The 16,891-nt window shown below is 33.4% G+C and overlaps 2 protein-coding genes across 2 annotated transcripts; both read left to right on the plus strand.

Annotated features, from left to right (window-relative positions):
- The first annotated feature begins 48 nt into the window (after positions 1-48).
- Positions 49-3,573, plus strand: LOC105149151 (uncharacterized). The gene is made up of 4 exons (XM_011061366.2): positions 49-261; positions 374-452; positions 1,452-1,885; positions 2,613-3,573. The coding sequence occupies exons 1-4, from the start codon at positions 101-103 to the stop codon at positions 3,430-3,432; spliced, it is 1,494 nt and encodes a 497-aa protein (XP_011059668.1). The 5' UTR covers positions 49-100; the 3' UTR covers positions 3,433-3,573.
- A 136-nt stretch (positions 3,574-3,709) lies between these two features.
- Positions 3,710-16,779, plus strand: LOC105149215 (uncharacterized). The gene is made up of 14 exons (XM_087406161.1): positions 3,710-4,804; positions 4,922-5,021; positions 5,571-5,996; positions 6,170-6,703; positions 6,913-8,003; positions 8,254-8,417; positions 8,986-9,129; positions 11,945-12,143; positions 12,527-12,620; positions 12,789-13,859; positions 14,531-15,183; positions 15,278-15,426; positions 15,981-16,133; positions 16,419-16,779. The coding sequence occupies exons 1-14, from the start codon at positions 4,680-4,682 to the stop codon at positions 16,475-16,477; spliced, it is 4,962 nt and encodes a 1,653-aa protein (XP_087262287.1). The 5' UTR covers positions 3,710-4,679; the 3' UTR covers positions 16,478-16,779.
- The last annotated feature ends 112 nt before the right edge of the window (positions 16,780-16,891 follow it).

Consider the following 16,891-nt stretch of genomic DNA (forward strand, 5'->3'; position numbering starts at 1 on the left):
AAGATGAATACCGCTGACCCTTGCAACATCCTTATCGCGGAGATGCCCACTCTCTGACCGAAAATAAGTTCAGTAGTAAATTCGCGATCGTTCATGCAACATGCAAAGATTACCAATTTGCTTAATTGTCTTTACGTGCCTTGGTGTTGGCACCTGGGCAATTGAGGGTGTCAAAGGTGGACATCGACCGCGTTATCCTACAAGCGGGAGTTACAGTAACATCAATTCTTCGCAAAATGGCCTTTGCCATAAAAGAGTGCCGTAAGTAATCAATTCGAGACCAACGTCGTACTTCTGATAATGCGAATATTATTTTCTGCTTGCAGTATTTCTTAAGAAATAGCTTAAAGGTAACAATATTTGCGCCTTTCAGATACAGCCATGTTTTAGCTTTAAACGCCAGCGGATCGCTTTACAATACTATCCCTCAAGCGCCTGAAGGTGGTCATCCTGTAAGTAATTGTCTCTTTGAACCAAAGACAATTTATGAAAAGATTCTTGAATTGATTTTTGATAAATATAACGAAAATATCTTAGATAAAATTTCAGAATGCGATATTTTCTGTGCATTGATTAGAAATCTCTCTAATTAAAAAAACTCGATGCAAAGAAATTATTAAATAGACAATATTATATTTTATAGACGGTATGTGAGAAACATAATCTATAGAAATCAATGCCTTAAATGGTCTAGCTGGATCTTAAGTGCTTATATGATTCTATATACTATGAATTTATATACTATGTCTTTTAAAATACTCACCGAAATCAACTCACTATTATTCAAAATGATTTTGTCTTGAAACGCAAACTCTACTAAACTACCGCAGTGATATCACGAGTTAAATTGACTAGCAATTTAACAATTTGATGTTTTTTCGAATAATCTTAATAATGTTAAATGGCATATTAAAATCTGTAAATTAATTCTTATTACGAAAAATATTATCTCGGCCGAGAGTCGAACCCGGATCTCTTACACTCCGTGCGAAAGTTCTAAGCCTTTAATCTGCCGAGGCACGGAATGCAAAAGATCCGGGTTCGACTCTCGACCGAGGCAATATTTTTCGCAATAAGAATTAATTATTTACACTCAGCATTATTACGATCTTTCATTATTAAGATGCGAAAAAACATAAAATTGTTAAATTGCTAGTCAAAGTTAATTCGTGATATTACTGCGGTAGTTTAGTACACGGAAAAAAAATTAATTGGGTGGTACAGCAAATCTATAACTTACTGCGCGAATTCAATGTCTGTAACTAAGAAGATTTGATGGTTTAACAAATCGCTAATGTTATTCAACCGTCGACTTTGTTACTTTACATAGAAAATTGACTGTCTGTATATTACAACTATAGATTTGCTGAATCAATGAAGTTTCCTGTTTGTTTTTTTCGTATAGCTTCGACAATTATAAGATAAATTATAAGATAAATTCTGTTCATCAGCCCGATGGTTGGATCACTATTTTGGACTGTTGTGATGGCTACGTGCGCAATGTGACGAGCGGTCTATGCGAACCGCAATGTGAACGCGGTTGTTTTGGCGGCCGCTGCACAGCCCCGAACGTCTGCAGCTGTCCATCGGGATGGCGTTCCGAGGATGGCGTTTGCATGCCCGTTTGCTCGTATCGATGCCAGGAGAATGCTTATTGCTTCTCGCCCGAAGTGTGCGTGTGCAAATTGGGCTACGACGAGATCAACGGTCAATGCAAGCCGATCTGTCCTGATGGATGCAAGCAAGGCGAATGCGTGGCACCGCGCGTCTGCAGCTGCAGACAGGGATACGTTCTGAATGAACGCAAGGAGTGCGTGGCAGCGTGCGAAGGCGGTTGCGTGCATGGCGTGTGCAGCGCACCAGGCGTGTGCACCTGCGATGAAGGGTAATTAAATGTCGTTATCTCGAATCTCTCCGATCTCCAACCTGCGCCAACTGCGCAATGTCTTTCGCATCGACATTCCGCGCGATAATTAAACTCTGATTTACGTACGTAGTACGTTACGTAGTAAGTAACTTATTCCTACAAAACGGATTGTAATAATTGCGATATAAATAATTGATAAATCAATGATGAACTCATCAAAACTATTGTACTTTAAAAGCAATTACATTGTGCGTGTAATCGCTTATTACATGCAGATACATAAATTAGTTGTTTTGTAATTTTCGCGTAATCACGTCGACGTACATAACGTTATTTATTATAATAATATTGCCTCTTGAAGTGCAGTCACGCGTTATGATAATAATAAGTTTATAAATTACTAGTTTTGCAGAATGAGTATCGAGTTGATCTTATGTATCCAAGTCAAGAAAAAATCAAAATTACTTCATTTTGACATTATGAAATTGAGTAAAAAATAATGATTTTTTTGTTACAAATATATTGACATTGAGAATTAAATAAATTAAAATCATTTTGATTTTTTATTGACTTTTATGTGTCTCTTGGTGGGACATTTTATAGATGCTGTCCTTCAATAATAAATTCTTTAGCAATTTTAACTCCCTAATAAATTTCCTAATCTAGTTTCTTTTGTCGATCAATAAAGCGTATAAATATAATATATAAATAATATATCATAATGCAGCTATAAATTGTTTTACAGATACACCAACTTTTTGGGCGATACCGAGTCCTGCATTCCCCATTGCCCGACCAGTTGTCCTAATGGCGAATGCGTCGCACCAAATCTTTGCTCATGCAAGAACGGTTTCACGCGCAATCAAACCGGCGCTTGCATACCTATCTGCCCGGGTGGTTGTGAAGGAGGCGAGTGCATTGCACCCAACTTTTGCAGCTGCAGACCTGGATACACGCAGGATCGTCACAACGGCAAATGCGTCCCGAGTACAGGTTCAGCGCAATGCGGATACGGATACACCGTCGATCCTGATACCCGTAGATGCATCCCCGTAACGACAACCCCAACATCGCAGCCCGTCGGCGATTGCAGATATGGCTGCGGTCCGCATAGCATGTGCGTGGAATATCGGTGCATCTGCGAACCTGGATTCACTGTCGACCCCGATACTGGCAGATGCATCTCCGTCACAACACCCACGACTAATTCGACGCAATGCCGATACGGTTGCGGGCCAAACGGCCGATGCATTGGTTCCAACTTGTGCGTCTGCGATCCGGGATTCCGCGTTGATCCCGATACCGGAAGATGCATTCCACACGTGAGCACGAGCGCGGACATGTGCCAGTATCCATGTTTGAACGGTCGATGCACTGGACCGGATCAATGCACCTGCAATCATGGGTACACGCACAACGAATACGATAGGACGCGTTCAAGATGCGTGCCGGTGTGCGTTGGTGGATGTCCGAACGGTGTATGCACCCTGCCCAACTTTTGCATATGCAACCCCGGATACCGAAAGGAAGGTGTCAAGGGTCGGCAGAGATGTATTCCAGAGTAAATGAGTTGACTGCATACAAAACATATTGTTAGATATATAGTTTGATTAGATATTAGTTTGATAAAACTAATATTATCAAATCAATAATATTATGATCAACTGAATTTATATAAATAAACTGATAATATAAATTATAAATAATTCTTTGTGTCTTTTATTTCATGCAATATGTCTAAATTTATTAATTATGATACCTTTAAGAAATAATAATATGAAAATAAAATATTTTCACACATTTAAAAGTTTCTGGATTGTGATAATTATTTTGATAATTGCATGCGCATTCTTGAATAATGTTGTGGACTAATCAATACGGATACGATTTTCTCAAGGTAAACAAAGTGTTTAAATATGTAAAATTCTAATGGCAAATGAATGCATTAATTATATAACAAATCATAAAATTAATTATAAAGTCGGGCATATAAATAGAAGCGCTCTATAAATCTTACATTCTCATAAAAGAATATGTAAAAATGACGTTATGACTAACCACAAATGCTATCGCGTGCAGTTTTACACATCAAAACTAATGTTATTACATTATAAATGGGTTAAATACGGACTGTATCCTTGACCCAATACGTCAACTTCGCGTAAGTTTCGCTCAAGAAAATGCATGTTCCCGTTTATGCACTGTTAAACATGCGGAATCGATTCGTTTACGCCACGAAACAATTATGCAGTTTCTCTCCAGAGCTCGACGCAATGCATATTTCTTAAAAGCGATTTACAAGATATTCCGCAACGTGTTATGTACTTATATATTTAATATATCTTTATTATTTTCACAATGAGATGTAAAGTACTTTGTACCCAGCATGATTCACATCTCATGAACAGAAACCAGATAATGTAACATTTTATTCAGGATTTTCATCATTCTTGTCTTAAATAGAATTTCAATTCCTTATATTCGCACGCAATCTCTTACGTACAAATAAATTAATAATTGCAATGCCAGATGTTGTAAAAATTTTTAGCAATTTATGTGAAATAGAACTGCTAAAAATTAAAGAAGCTCATTTTGCTGATAAGCAGAGATTCATATGGATTTAATTGTAACTGCTGACAACAGCTAACATCCTGTCGGATTCTGATAGCACGCTACTGTCATAGCTCAAAGAGGAGGCTTCAGTATAAGTTGCGACGCAATATACTTTGCAACACGCTTTATCCACACACTGATCTATCGTTCGCATTTGGATCTCCCTTCAAATGTATATGTTTAAATATATTCGGTAATTATGAAACTTTTGTACGTCATATTTATTCTTGCCATTCTACAAGACGAATTGATTATTAAAGTAGAATTGCATACTGAAACGTTGTCAAGTGATTATTCTACGGGAAATTGTAGTAAAATTGTTAGGTAAGATTTGCTATATTTTACGATTAAAAATGTTTATCGATACTATCGTAATGTATAATTGGCGCACAAGTGAGCTAATAATATTAAAATAATATTAAAATCATGCGCTGTTTGCAGTTTTATGGAAACATCTGAAGTTCCATACTTGGAAACGTTTAAGGAAAAAACGTGGGGTATTTTTTATAAAACCCGCGTTCGATGGAATTATAAAATTGAGGTAAGGTTTAAGTATAGGATTTCTATTCAAAGTAATATTCTCGTTAAAATAATAGAATTCAAAATGTGTTATAAGTATATTTAGCGCACATAATGACATTTATATTTATCGGAAAATAAAATAATTATTCCGTAATATAAGAATTTTTTAACTGAATGATTAAAAAAGAGACGAATAAAATTATAGAAAGATAAAAGTAATATTAAAATTATAGATACAGCTGACAATATATAGCTGATAACTTTTATAGAAATAATATATCTTCAATAAAATTTACGGCTTATTTTGTAACATTTAATATTAAAATTTTAAAACTCTAAATTTTTGTTGAAAAAATATTATTTCTTAATTTTCAATAAGTATCACTCTGCTAATCAAATCACTTTTTATCAAACTTTTATTCTGTGTGTGTGTGTGTGTGTGTGTGTGTGTGTGTGTGTGTGTGTAAAATTCTCTAAAGATAGCATTTTTGTTGATTAGCACTCTACATACTTTTACGCATACAAATAAATATTATTATATATACAAAAAACTCGTTTCTATTGTTAGTCTCGCAAATCATGGCGTATGGAATACGAGTGTTGCGACGGATTTGAACGTAAACTCTTTTGGGACGCTTCGAATATGAAAATATATGCAAAATGTGAACCATTTTGTCGGCCTCCTTGCGGAAATGGTACATGCACGAAGCCAAACTTGTGCATCTGCAATTATGGATACATTTTTACATACTCTGAAACTTCAAAGTCTGACGTTAGCTGTGTTCCTGTGTGTACTCCCCCTTGTGTACACGGGAAATGTGTCTTACCCGACACTTGCATGTGCGATTCTGGATACAAATCGACAAATGATCATTACATCTGCGAACCCATTTGCAATGTACCTTGTCCTACAGGATCATATTGCTATAAACCCGACCAATGTCTCTGTCTGAACGGATATAAAAACATTTCTAATGATGTCAAATTAACTAATGTAAGTAAACAATAAAAACACTTTGATTTATTTATTTATTCAAATTGAATTTGACCTAATTAATATATTAAGCGTGTCATAAAAATAATGTCATACAAATAATGTCATAATAATTGGAAAGATATTAATATTAAAGGTAATATAAGAAAAGAGTCACACCTTTTTGTACTCAGATGTGCGAGCCTATTTGTGAAAGAGAATGTGTTCACGGAAAGTGCATAGCCCCCAATATCTGCACTTGCGATGATGGTTACGAGCCTGATACACACGACTTATTTGCCTGCAAGCCCACGTGCGAGTATGGTTGTCTGTATGGTGAGTGCACCGCTCCTAATGTATGTACCTGTAATGAGGGTTACTCATTAAACACCTCGAGCGTTTGCGAACCAATCTGCAGTGAAGCTTGCGTTATGGGCACTTGCGTGGCTCCTGAAAGTTGTAGCTGCTTCGTGGGCTACGGACTTGAGAATTCAAATTATATCTGCGAACCAGTCTGTGAAAAGGCTTGCCTCAATGGACGATGCACTGCGCCTGGCACATGCATGTGCAACGAAGGATTCCAATTAAGTGGTGACGAGACAGAAGAGCACATTTGTAAGCCTTATTGCGAAACTTCTTGCGAACCATTCGGCGTCTGCACTGCGCCGAATGTTTGCTCCTGTTTTGAAGGATATCGCCTGGCTAATAAGATGCAAATTGAGAAAATCGTTAGTATTAAACTAGCAAGATTATATTAGATCTGAGACGTGACGGCAATCCAAGATCTATAATTATGATTTGACAAATGAATTTATACCTATTTATTTTAGTGGCTTTAAATAATTATATCAAATCTCTATCTAAGCCGAATATTTCTATTGTCTAATGTTATTTCGAGAATACGTTAATTAGATTTGTACGTAAGATTGGTTTTCAGAATTTGCTACATTTTGCGAGCAGCTCGGTTTGCGAACCGATCTGCGAGATCGAATGCATAAATGGATTCTGTAGCGCTCCATGGACGTGTAGTTGCAACATCGGCTATCATCCAACATCGACGATCTCTATGTCAAGTCCCTATGTCTGCCAACCTATATGTAGTCAGAAATGCTTCAACGGCTTCTGTACCGCACCTGAGACCTGCATGTGCGATTCGGGCTATCGTCGTTCCAATTCTTGGAATGAATGCGAGCCGATCTGCGAGACTGATTGCATCAATGGATATTGCACTGCGCCAAACGAATGCACCTGCAATTCCGGCTACCAACCTACCGAAGGAAATCGTACGAGTCTTTGCGAACCTATTTGCAATCCAAGTTGCAAGAACGGTATCTGCGTACAACCCGACGCATGCAGTTGCAACCCGGGCTATCGTCTGTCGATGAATTCTAAGACAGTGTGCGACCCTATCTGTCACCCAGCTTGCGGAACAAACGGAATTTGCGAAGCACCCGATCTCTGCGTTTGCAAGGATGGTTATCGCATGGTTTATTATGACAGAAAAAACGTTCCGTTCAGATGTGAGCCGATTTGTAGCATTGAATGTGGCAATGGCACATGCACGGCGCCGGATCTCTGTATGTGTTTCGATGGCTATCGAAACGCAGAAATTGGCGGATGCGAGCCCATCTGCTCGATTTGTAACAACGGCAGGTGCGTTGCGCCTGAGATTTGCGAATGCAACGACGGATTTGTTCCTGCGGATCCGAATCTCGAATTTGGAGTAAAAGACTCTCGATCTCCGATTGTCTCCGAGAATAGAACGAAAAACGAAAGCAGATGCCTGCCGTATTGCGAGAATTGCGATAATGGCGAGTGCGAGGCACCAGGAGAGTGTCGATGTTATGCTGGTTTCGTAAAGATCGAAGGCACCTGCGTACACGCGTGTCAAGGTGATTGCAGTACTCACGGCGAGTGCGTCGAGGAACGCAGAACTTGCGAATGCGATTACGGATGGACTGGATTACATTGCGATCGTCCAACATTGTGTGTCTTAATCTTGAAGAATGAAGATAATCGAACTGATCAGTGAGTATATATAATAAGTACCTTATAAATTCATCTTTTCCACGCAATTAAAACGTATAATAAAAATTATAATGGACGATATATTTAAGTATTATGATGTAACGAAATGATAATTTGATACGTTATTAACAAAAAGATGAGCATAACGTTAAGATATTTTTATATTATCATAATTATTTTGATTTTATGATAATATCTGAAATAAAAAAAGTCTCTTACGAATTATCTGTTAATCATTCATTTTTTACAGATTGAGAATTATAAAAGAAAAAAATGCTACGATTGAGCATATACTTAAAAATAACCCAACTTGTTCCGAGTGCATTGGTAAAGTAAACAATGAAACTTTGTGTTTTAAAATGTTTGGCAATGATACAGAGGATGAGGCGGAAATTGGTTGCTTAATGAATGAAGGTTTGTTATAAATATGTTTACTTTAAAGGAATTAATATATTATATATATATAAAATTGTAGTAAATTTATTACATTTGAATATTTAATATTTAATGGAATCAAATGTCGATAACTTTTAATATGAAAAATATTCGTAAATTCTTAATATATAAGCTTTTATATTAATAATAATGAGGCAAAAGAGATATCACTTTTGTTAACTTAATTAATCTATAAAAAGTCAAAAAATTTGAGATATATTTTGATGATCAAATTTGTTAAAACGCTAATAATTTTACACTTAGAATTCCTTATATTTCCTTGGATAGATTTGTACTCGCAATATAATTAATATTCTTCTACATAATATTAAAATTATTTTTTTAAGACTACTTTAATTTTTCAATAAATTTATGTAAAGCACAATAGTTCTAAAATATTCTACTCGAAATATTTGATTATTTTATAATTAGAATATATATTATTTTCTTGATTGTTGTATCACGAACTTTTAAATCTTTAATTTTTTTTCGATATATTATTCCGCAATAAACTAATAAGAACTTCTCTATCATTTTTTTATATTAGAATGCCTCGCATTGAGCAATATAAGTCAATATAAGAATCAAGGAGAAATGATCAAACTAATAAGTGGAATTATAGGTGGAATATTACTTCTAACAGCTATAACCATATATGTGATACGAAAACGCCGAAATAGACAGGAGCTAGGTATTTGTATTATCAATTTTCATTAGATGTATTATATCTAAATTCTAAGATAACGGTGTGTATTAAAATTTTTTTCAATTGCACATGTTCATTTCATTTAACACTAATTGTAAGATGGTCTAAAAAAAATAAAGACAGATACCTATAATATATCAATTAATTAAAAAAAAGATCTTAAACAATTATCGCTTAAGAATAAGAAATAAAAAGTTAAATTTATTTAAACTAATATATTAAAAATATGTATTTATATAGAAGAAAGGCTATTATGGGATACCGAGTTAATTTTGGGTAAATAGGACCCGTATTCAGAACGTTCTTTTATCGATAAAAGAACATTTTTATGTCTCAAATTCTATATTATGCGTGATGTAAAGTATAGTATGGTTAACATCATTGTAAGCACGTTCTAAATACGAGCCTAGAAATCTATGGGCAAAATTTAAAAAAATAATAAGTCATTTTTTTAAGGGAATTTAATAAGCTTTAGATAATTATGTTATGTAAAATTTAAAATTCTATTTTTTTTTAATTAAAAAAAATGTAAAAAGTGAGCAAATCGCAAAGTCAAAAAATTGTGCTATATGAGACGTCATTTTGACATTATCGTGACTTGTTGTTCTTGGGTAGGTTATTTCATATTAGAAATACTCTAGATATCTCATATTACGATTTCCGCATCTTATGGTTTTACGATAATCAAACTTCTATAATGAAGCAATACAATATATCCTACATTCTTCTAGTAATATAATCTTATTATTACTACATGAAGAATTTATCGCCAAATATTTACTTTTATTAAATAATAAACAAGGTTTAAAGACTCATCTCAATGAAACTTGAAGCTATATAATTATTCTAAAATCCTTTTTTACAATGACTAGATGCATGATCTAATAATGAATTTTCCATTAAATAGTTTTCAATCCAAGAGCAATAAATTCATGGTGGAACCAATAAATAGCGTTTATTAGCAGAAACACCGCTATCTCATATTAGGCGCCTATCTCATAATAGGTGGCTTTCCTCTATATTTTTAAATTTCTATTTAATTTTGGAAAAATATTAGAAATATAAATATCAAGAAATACAAAGAACAAATAAAAGGTTTAATAAATTATTTTTATTAACAGGTGATGTTCAGAATATTCAGATAATTTGTAAGCATAGTACATCAACACAAGGACTAATGGAATCAAATACCGATAACTAATAAATCAAATACCGACTCTTAATATAAAAAATATCCATAAAAATCTTAATATATAAGCTTCTTATACTAATGATAATGATGCAAAAGAGATATTATTTTTGTTAACTTAATTAATCAATTATAAATTATCCAATTATAAATTATCCATTGTATCAAAAAGCATCGATTATTAATAGTTTTCATGGTGCAAGAGTAACTTTTTAATCTCTCTAAATTTAAATGGGTACCAATTATTCAGTATTACATACTTGGCACTGATAATCAGTGAAGTTTAACTAAAAAAAGGAAAAATGTTTGAGTAATTATATAACTAAAATACTGATATTTGCATGTTAATTGTCCAATACTATATTCATTGAATTTATGCACTAAAACAAGGTTAGATAGATCACATAATAAAGATCAGTTAGGTTAGGGATCTCACATTTCATTCACTGTACTAGTACTACACTGATTATCAATGGCATACTTGGCACTAATCAATTATCTACTGATTCAGATATAGAGAGTGCCTAAAAATATTTTAATATTATTTTTGTAGTAGAAGATACATATATGAAAATAAGATGCAAATTTCTACGCATTTTTTCTCAATTTACTACGTTACAAATAATAATCTAACATTTATTTTTTATAATTTTCTATTAAATATATAATTAAATGTATAATTGGGATACCATTAAATATTCATAATGAAATGGGACAATACAGAAAAAATATGTACTAAAAGGGCAATTTACATTTCTAAGCAATTAATTTTATTTTATCGTAATAAATTTTTTATTTTATATTAATGGTCATTTCTCATTTGTTTTCATGTAATTTTCTATTTTATTGTTTAATAATTATTAGTTGTAATTATATTTTATTGTATTATTAGTAACTATGTTAAAAATGTGTAAGTTAATTGAAAATACTTTCGAACTTTCGTCCGTTATTTCTTACATAATCCTATAATACCTATTTTGTGTGTGACTTATGAAACCCCGAATATGGGACCACAATAGGGTCATTTTTTAAAAAATATGTTTTTATTTTTTTCTTAAAAACTAATAAATATTTATTAAATATACTTATTAAATTTTAAAATATGCATTATAATTTAATTATTAAAAAAAGATGATGCAAAAATTTGTATATTTAGATGCACTTTTAAGAATTCAAATTTTTGTGACTCATAGTGCCCCGGTCTTTCTCTCTCTCTCTCTCTCTCTCTCTCTCTCTCTCTCTCTCTCTCTCTCTCTCTCTCTCTCTCTCTTTCCTCGGGTATACGTACCTATATATTTACCACAATTGTGTCTATTTTCTAATAAAAATAGTACTTTCTAAACTAAAATAAATGCTTCTAATCTTGCTTCGAGTGAATTTCTTTCAATACGAGCGGTATCAATACTTTAAAATGAATTTTACGCTACGAATACATATGCAAGCTTTGTGTAACTTTCTGATAATACAGCACATCCTGCTTTGAAAGAATAACATGGATATGTTGATGTAAATACATATAAAGTATTAAGATAAAAGAGATAATATGGGAAGGAAGCATTTCAATAGTCAGTCGACTAAACATCACGGAGTGAACATCGACCTCATAATAAGAGCTACAAGTCATGGGGTTACTTAACGGTCTAATCGTTATTTTGGCCGTTAAGATATTTTTAGAAGTAGACGTATGGCATGTGAGTGCAATCTCGTTTACTAATATTTCGTTGTGGAATCAAACCATGAATAGTGAATTGCAAAAAAGAAGTGTAACAACGTTTAATAATTCAAGATGCAGTGACATAATTGTGACCAGGTATTTCAATCTTTTTTGTTATACTTCCTCGAAAATTATATTCTTTTTACATATCATATATTCATTCCTAAAATAATTTGTTTCTTTAAAATATTTTACAAATTATTCGTTTCGATATATTTACACTAAAAAAAAATATTAAATTTTAATAAATATTTGTTTAAATAGTTTTAAGTAAATATTTATTAAATGTAAACATATATTCATTTAATATAAAATTTAATTTAACTATAACATTTTTTTAGTAAATATTTATTTATTGTAAGTAAATGTTTACATAGTAGATACTAGAGAAATATTTATTTATAAAAGATTTAGTAAATTTTTTTCAGTGTATATGTATATTAATATGTCTATTAATTTGTATATTAATTTTATTACAGTCAGAAAATACCAATTTACATTCCCTATAAGGAAACATATAGATCGCCAGAACAAAATATGTCTGAAAAGATTCGAGATAATTTTAGGATAGAGGTCGGATTGATAATGCCTATCATGATACTCATAAAAAAATTATTAGAATTAAGAAAGAGAAGAATTTTGTAAATTAACAATTTTTTTATCTTTATTTTATATTTCAAACAAATTATCAATTTCTCATCTGCTCATTACAATCCGTTAATTCGATAATTATATTTACAGTTTCGCATCATACGAACATGTAGCTGTGAAGGCTACGTTGTATCCGGTACGGACCGGTGCGTACCGCGGTGCCCGCAATCTTGCAAGAAAGGTACCTGCAAGGAGCCAGACGTGTGCACCTGCAACAAAGGGTACCGCATGTCAAGCAAGGACAAGCAGTGCATGCCAGAGTGCACAAGCGGCTGCATTAACGGTACCTGCATTGATCCTGAGGTTTGCAGTTGCAACGAGAACTACTGGTTGGACTCGGACGGATTTACCTGCCGGCCCGTCTGCAATGCAGAATGTGAGCAAAATTACGGATATTGCTCCGAGCCGAACGTGTGCATCTGCAACAAAGGGTACCGCGTGTCAAACGACAGTAAATGTATGCCAGAGTGTAAAAACGGCTGCATCAACGGCACTTGTGTCCTACCCAACATTTGCACTTGCAATGAGGGCTACAGGTTGGACTTGGACGGATTCACCTGTCGACCCTTCTGTAACATGAAATGCGAGAACGGATACTGCTCCGAGCCGAACGTGTGTACATGCAATTCCGGTTACAGAAGAGTCGGTAACGATTCATCTCCATTCATGTGCGAGCCTGCTTGCAATTCCGATTGCGAGCGCAAAAAAGACAGTTGCGCAACTGATCCTGATTTGTGTGTCAAAATAAATTGTAGTCCCGACTTCGAACTGGACATGAATCACCGCTGCAAACCGAAGTGCCATTCTTGCATTTTCGGGACGTGCACGGCATCAGGGACATGCACGTGCGATCATGGTTATACAATAGTGAACGGAAGTGTTTGCAAGCCGATCTGCGAGCCGAGCTGCGGAACCGGCATATGCACTAAACCAGGATTATGCACATGCGATTTTGGATACGTTTTTGATGAAACAAATAGAATGTGCAAGCCGCACTGCTCGGTACCTTGCGGATTAAACAAAGAATGCGTAGCGCCAAATGAATGCAAATGCTCCAAAGGATATCACAAAAAGGATATCATATTTAATTTAGATCATCCACATTTTTGGCATCCTTTGTTTAGAAACGAATTTTCTCTAAGAAGATCGTTTTTCAAGAAGGCAAGTATAGCTGTATAATAAGATATAAGCATTATTTTATTCATTATCGCCATAATTCTTGACACAATGTTTAAGATACAATCATCGATGAAAGTTTTAATCTTCATGAGAAAGCGTTCTCTTTCTCAATAAGATCATAATTCTTTATAAATATTGTTTTTAATGTCAGTAAAAGATTAATTTAATTAAATTCTAGCTATTCGCAATGAATGTACATATTTATCAAGTTATGATTGATTAAATTATAATCATTAAAAAAAGTACTCGATAGAATTAATACGTTCCTAACTTCAATTTTTTTTTAGATCATGCATGAATTAGTTGAAAAAATTTTTTATTAGCTTCGCTTAAGATCTTTCGGAAGAAAGAAAAGAGAGTTTAAAAATTCCTTTATAAAATAAATTTTTTTAGAAATTCAGTTAGAATTTTTGTTCGCTTTGTTATCGTGATTGAAATGGCCAGTGTATATTTGATTTTTTCATCGTTGAGTAGAGAATATTAACAGTAATATCCAATATAATGTGAAGATTGTATATACATTAAAAATATATTGTGTTTCAACATACTATTGATTCAAAGCAGTTCTTAGATTTAGAAAAATCTATTACAATATTTTTAAACAATCCGTTAATCACAACTAATTTAAAAAAAACTCATTTGGTCTAAACTAGCTCGTGTTTTACTGTACACCAATTTGCAACTTCGAATGCATCAATGGTAAGTGCACCGCACCAAACGTATGCACCTGCAACAGGAATTTTTATCCACGGTGGATCGACCATCATCCTTCTCTACCTGACAATTCGCATGAACTACGCATTTGTGATCATCTCCCCGGACCTCCCTGTAACGAGTCCTCGTGCGGGGTTAAAGGGACATGCCACGAGTCCGGCATTTGCATTTGCAATGACGGTTACGTGAGGGACACGAATGGTGATTGCGTACCTTTCTGCGCCCCAATGTGCTCCAATGGCACATGTACGGCGCCAAATCGCTGCGAGTGCCACGACGGCTTCGCGTCACGAAATGAGAGCTTCTGCGAGCCGATTTGCGAAAAGGGTTGCAAGAACGGCGATTGTATAGGTCCAAATGAGTGCATTTGTCACGACGATTTCATATCGAACTTGAACCATCACTTAGGACCGGAATGCATCCCTGAATGTACTCGCAATTGTAGCGAACACGGCAACTGTGTCGTCGACCGCATTGACAATATCGACATCACCTACAAATGCACATGTCATCGCGGATGGACGGGACAGGATTGTGATCAATCGACCATGTGCATGATGTTAATGCTTGACAATTACGAAGATCTCAACAGGTGAGTACTATTTACTTGCCTATTTCTCATTTCTCGCAAAGAGCTATTCAATACTTTTCTAGACAAGTTTTGTATTTTGCAAATATCATTGCAGTACCACGATTCGTAATGATAGTACAATCGATGTACCATTCTTCGAGGATATGTCATATTGTGAATGCAACAAGTCTATTGACAACGAAACATTGTGCTTTAAGCAATATGAAGGCAATACGTCATTTATCAGCTGCTTGTTTAATAAAGGTATTTACAACTTAGAGAAACAATCACATTTTCAGTTGACAAATATTATTTTGTTAATTATCTATAAAAAGTTTTAACTAATGTCTTTTTAAATTTTTTTATTTTTACGTAACCGTTTCAGTAGTGTGACAGAATTTTTTTAGGTCAAGAAAACATTATTTTTAATTCCTTGCAAAATAACTTTTGCTCAATCATGTAAATTATATAAATATTAACGTCAATATAACAAAGAATAAAGTTATGTTGCACAAACTTTTCTAAATAATTAACTCTTCTAAGAAATTAGTAAACACATATTATTCGCAAAATATCAGAATTTCATTTTTCCATAAAAAAATCAATTAAACACTTCTAGTTTATTTTCTAAAAACTTAAAAATATATAACTAGCTTAGAAAAGTTCGAGAAGCTTGTGTGTGCGCAGAAAAATATATATACTGATAAAAATAATATGAAACGTTAAAAAAAAATGATTTTTTTATATAATATAATTCTATCTATAAGAAAAACCTCGAAAAAAACATGAATCGTTCATTTTTATCTTCCATTTTGCAGATTTACCTTGTTACACAACATCTTATTACAATGCCTCCATTAATGGTGCCAAAATAGTTTGGTCTTTCGTGATAGTCACTATATTAGTAGCCACAAGTTTAACAGCAGCAGCATATTTTGTATATCGCAAACGCCAAAAAGAAAAATTCGCAGGTATTTTCCAAAATTTATCATAATTTCACAAGAATATAATAAAAATTTTTTAACAAGAATAATAAAACATGATTGCGGCCTACTTTTAGCTATACGTATAAATCGACATAACAAATGTCGCTTTATGTGAATGATAAACAACTTCCGCGATATCATAAATTCCGCTTTTAAGACGCTTTCCTAATACGCTTTTATTATAAATGTTAAAACAAGTCAAATCGTTATTGTATTATATTTTATTAGAAAACGAGAGAGATAACTATTTTGAAATATTTGTTCCAACAGGTCCGTCGGTACACGTCTTTATGCGAGAATCTTTCAGCACCGAGATTTTGTTGCAATAAGATCTACCTTTGAATGAGATAGTTAAGATTGAACTGTAATAGTTATATAATAATTATGATAAATTGTAATAGTACAATTGTAACTATGAATTAGATATTTTAGTGTTCATATTCTGATGTAACATATTTTAGTGTTATCACATATCATAAGCAAAGATAAATAATTCTCATTTAGATAATACAATCGGTATTAATAATAATATTTTCATACTAAATCTAATCAAGTTATTTACTTCTTTGAACATGTATATCAAGATGATTTGATGACAATAATAAAAATATAAAAATATAAATTCAAAAAACTGTTTTTCAAAATAGAATTCATCTAATACGAACGCTGTTATAATTCATTGAGTTAAACTTCATTGAAGTAAATTGCTAATATTGTCAATCATGAATAGTTTCGTGTGAGCA

This window comes from Acromyrmex echinatior, chromosome 5 (assembly GCF_024713525.1).
Source record: "Acromyrmex echinatior isolate Ae372 chromosome 5, ASM2471352v2, whole genome shotgun sequence".
Classification (NCBI taxonomy): Eukaryota; Metazoa; Arthropoda; class Insecta; order Hymenoptera; family Formicidae; genus Acromyrmex; species Acromyrmex echinatior.

Bases quoted from the DNA above. Each gene is read 5' to 3' on its own strand.
- LOC105149151 (XM_011061366.2), top strand. From the start codon at position 101: ATGCAAAGATTACCAATTTGCTTAATTGTCTTTACGTGCCTTGGTGTT. The intron at 453-1,451 runs GTAAGTAATTGT...TCTGTTCATCAG, and splicing joins CGCCTGAAGGTGGTCATCCT to CCCGATGGTTGGATCACTAT. The intron at 1,886-2,612 runs GTAATTAAATGT...ATTGTTTTACAG, and splicing joins GTGTGCACCTGCGATGAAGG to ATACACCAACTTTTTGGGCG.
- LOC105149215 (XM_087406161.1), top strand. From the start codon at position 4,680: ATGAAACTTTTGTACGTCATATTTATTCTTGCCATTCTACAAGACGAA. The intron at 15,184-15,277 runs GTGAGTACTATT...ATATCATTGCAG, and splicing joins AATTACGAAGATCTCAACAG to TACCACGATTCGTAATGATA. The intron at 15,427-15,980 runs GTATTTACAACT...TCCATTTTGCAG, and splicing joins CAGCTGCTTGTTTAATAAAG to ATTTACCTTGTTACACAACA.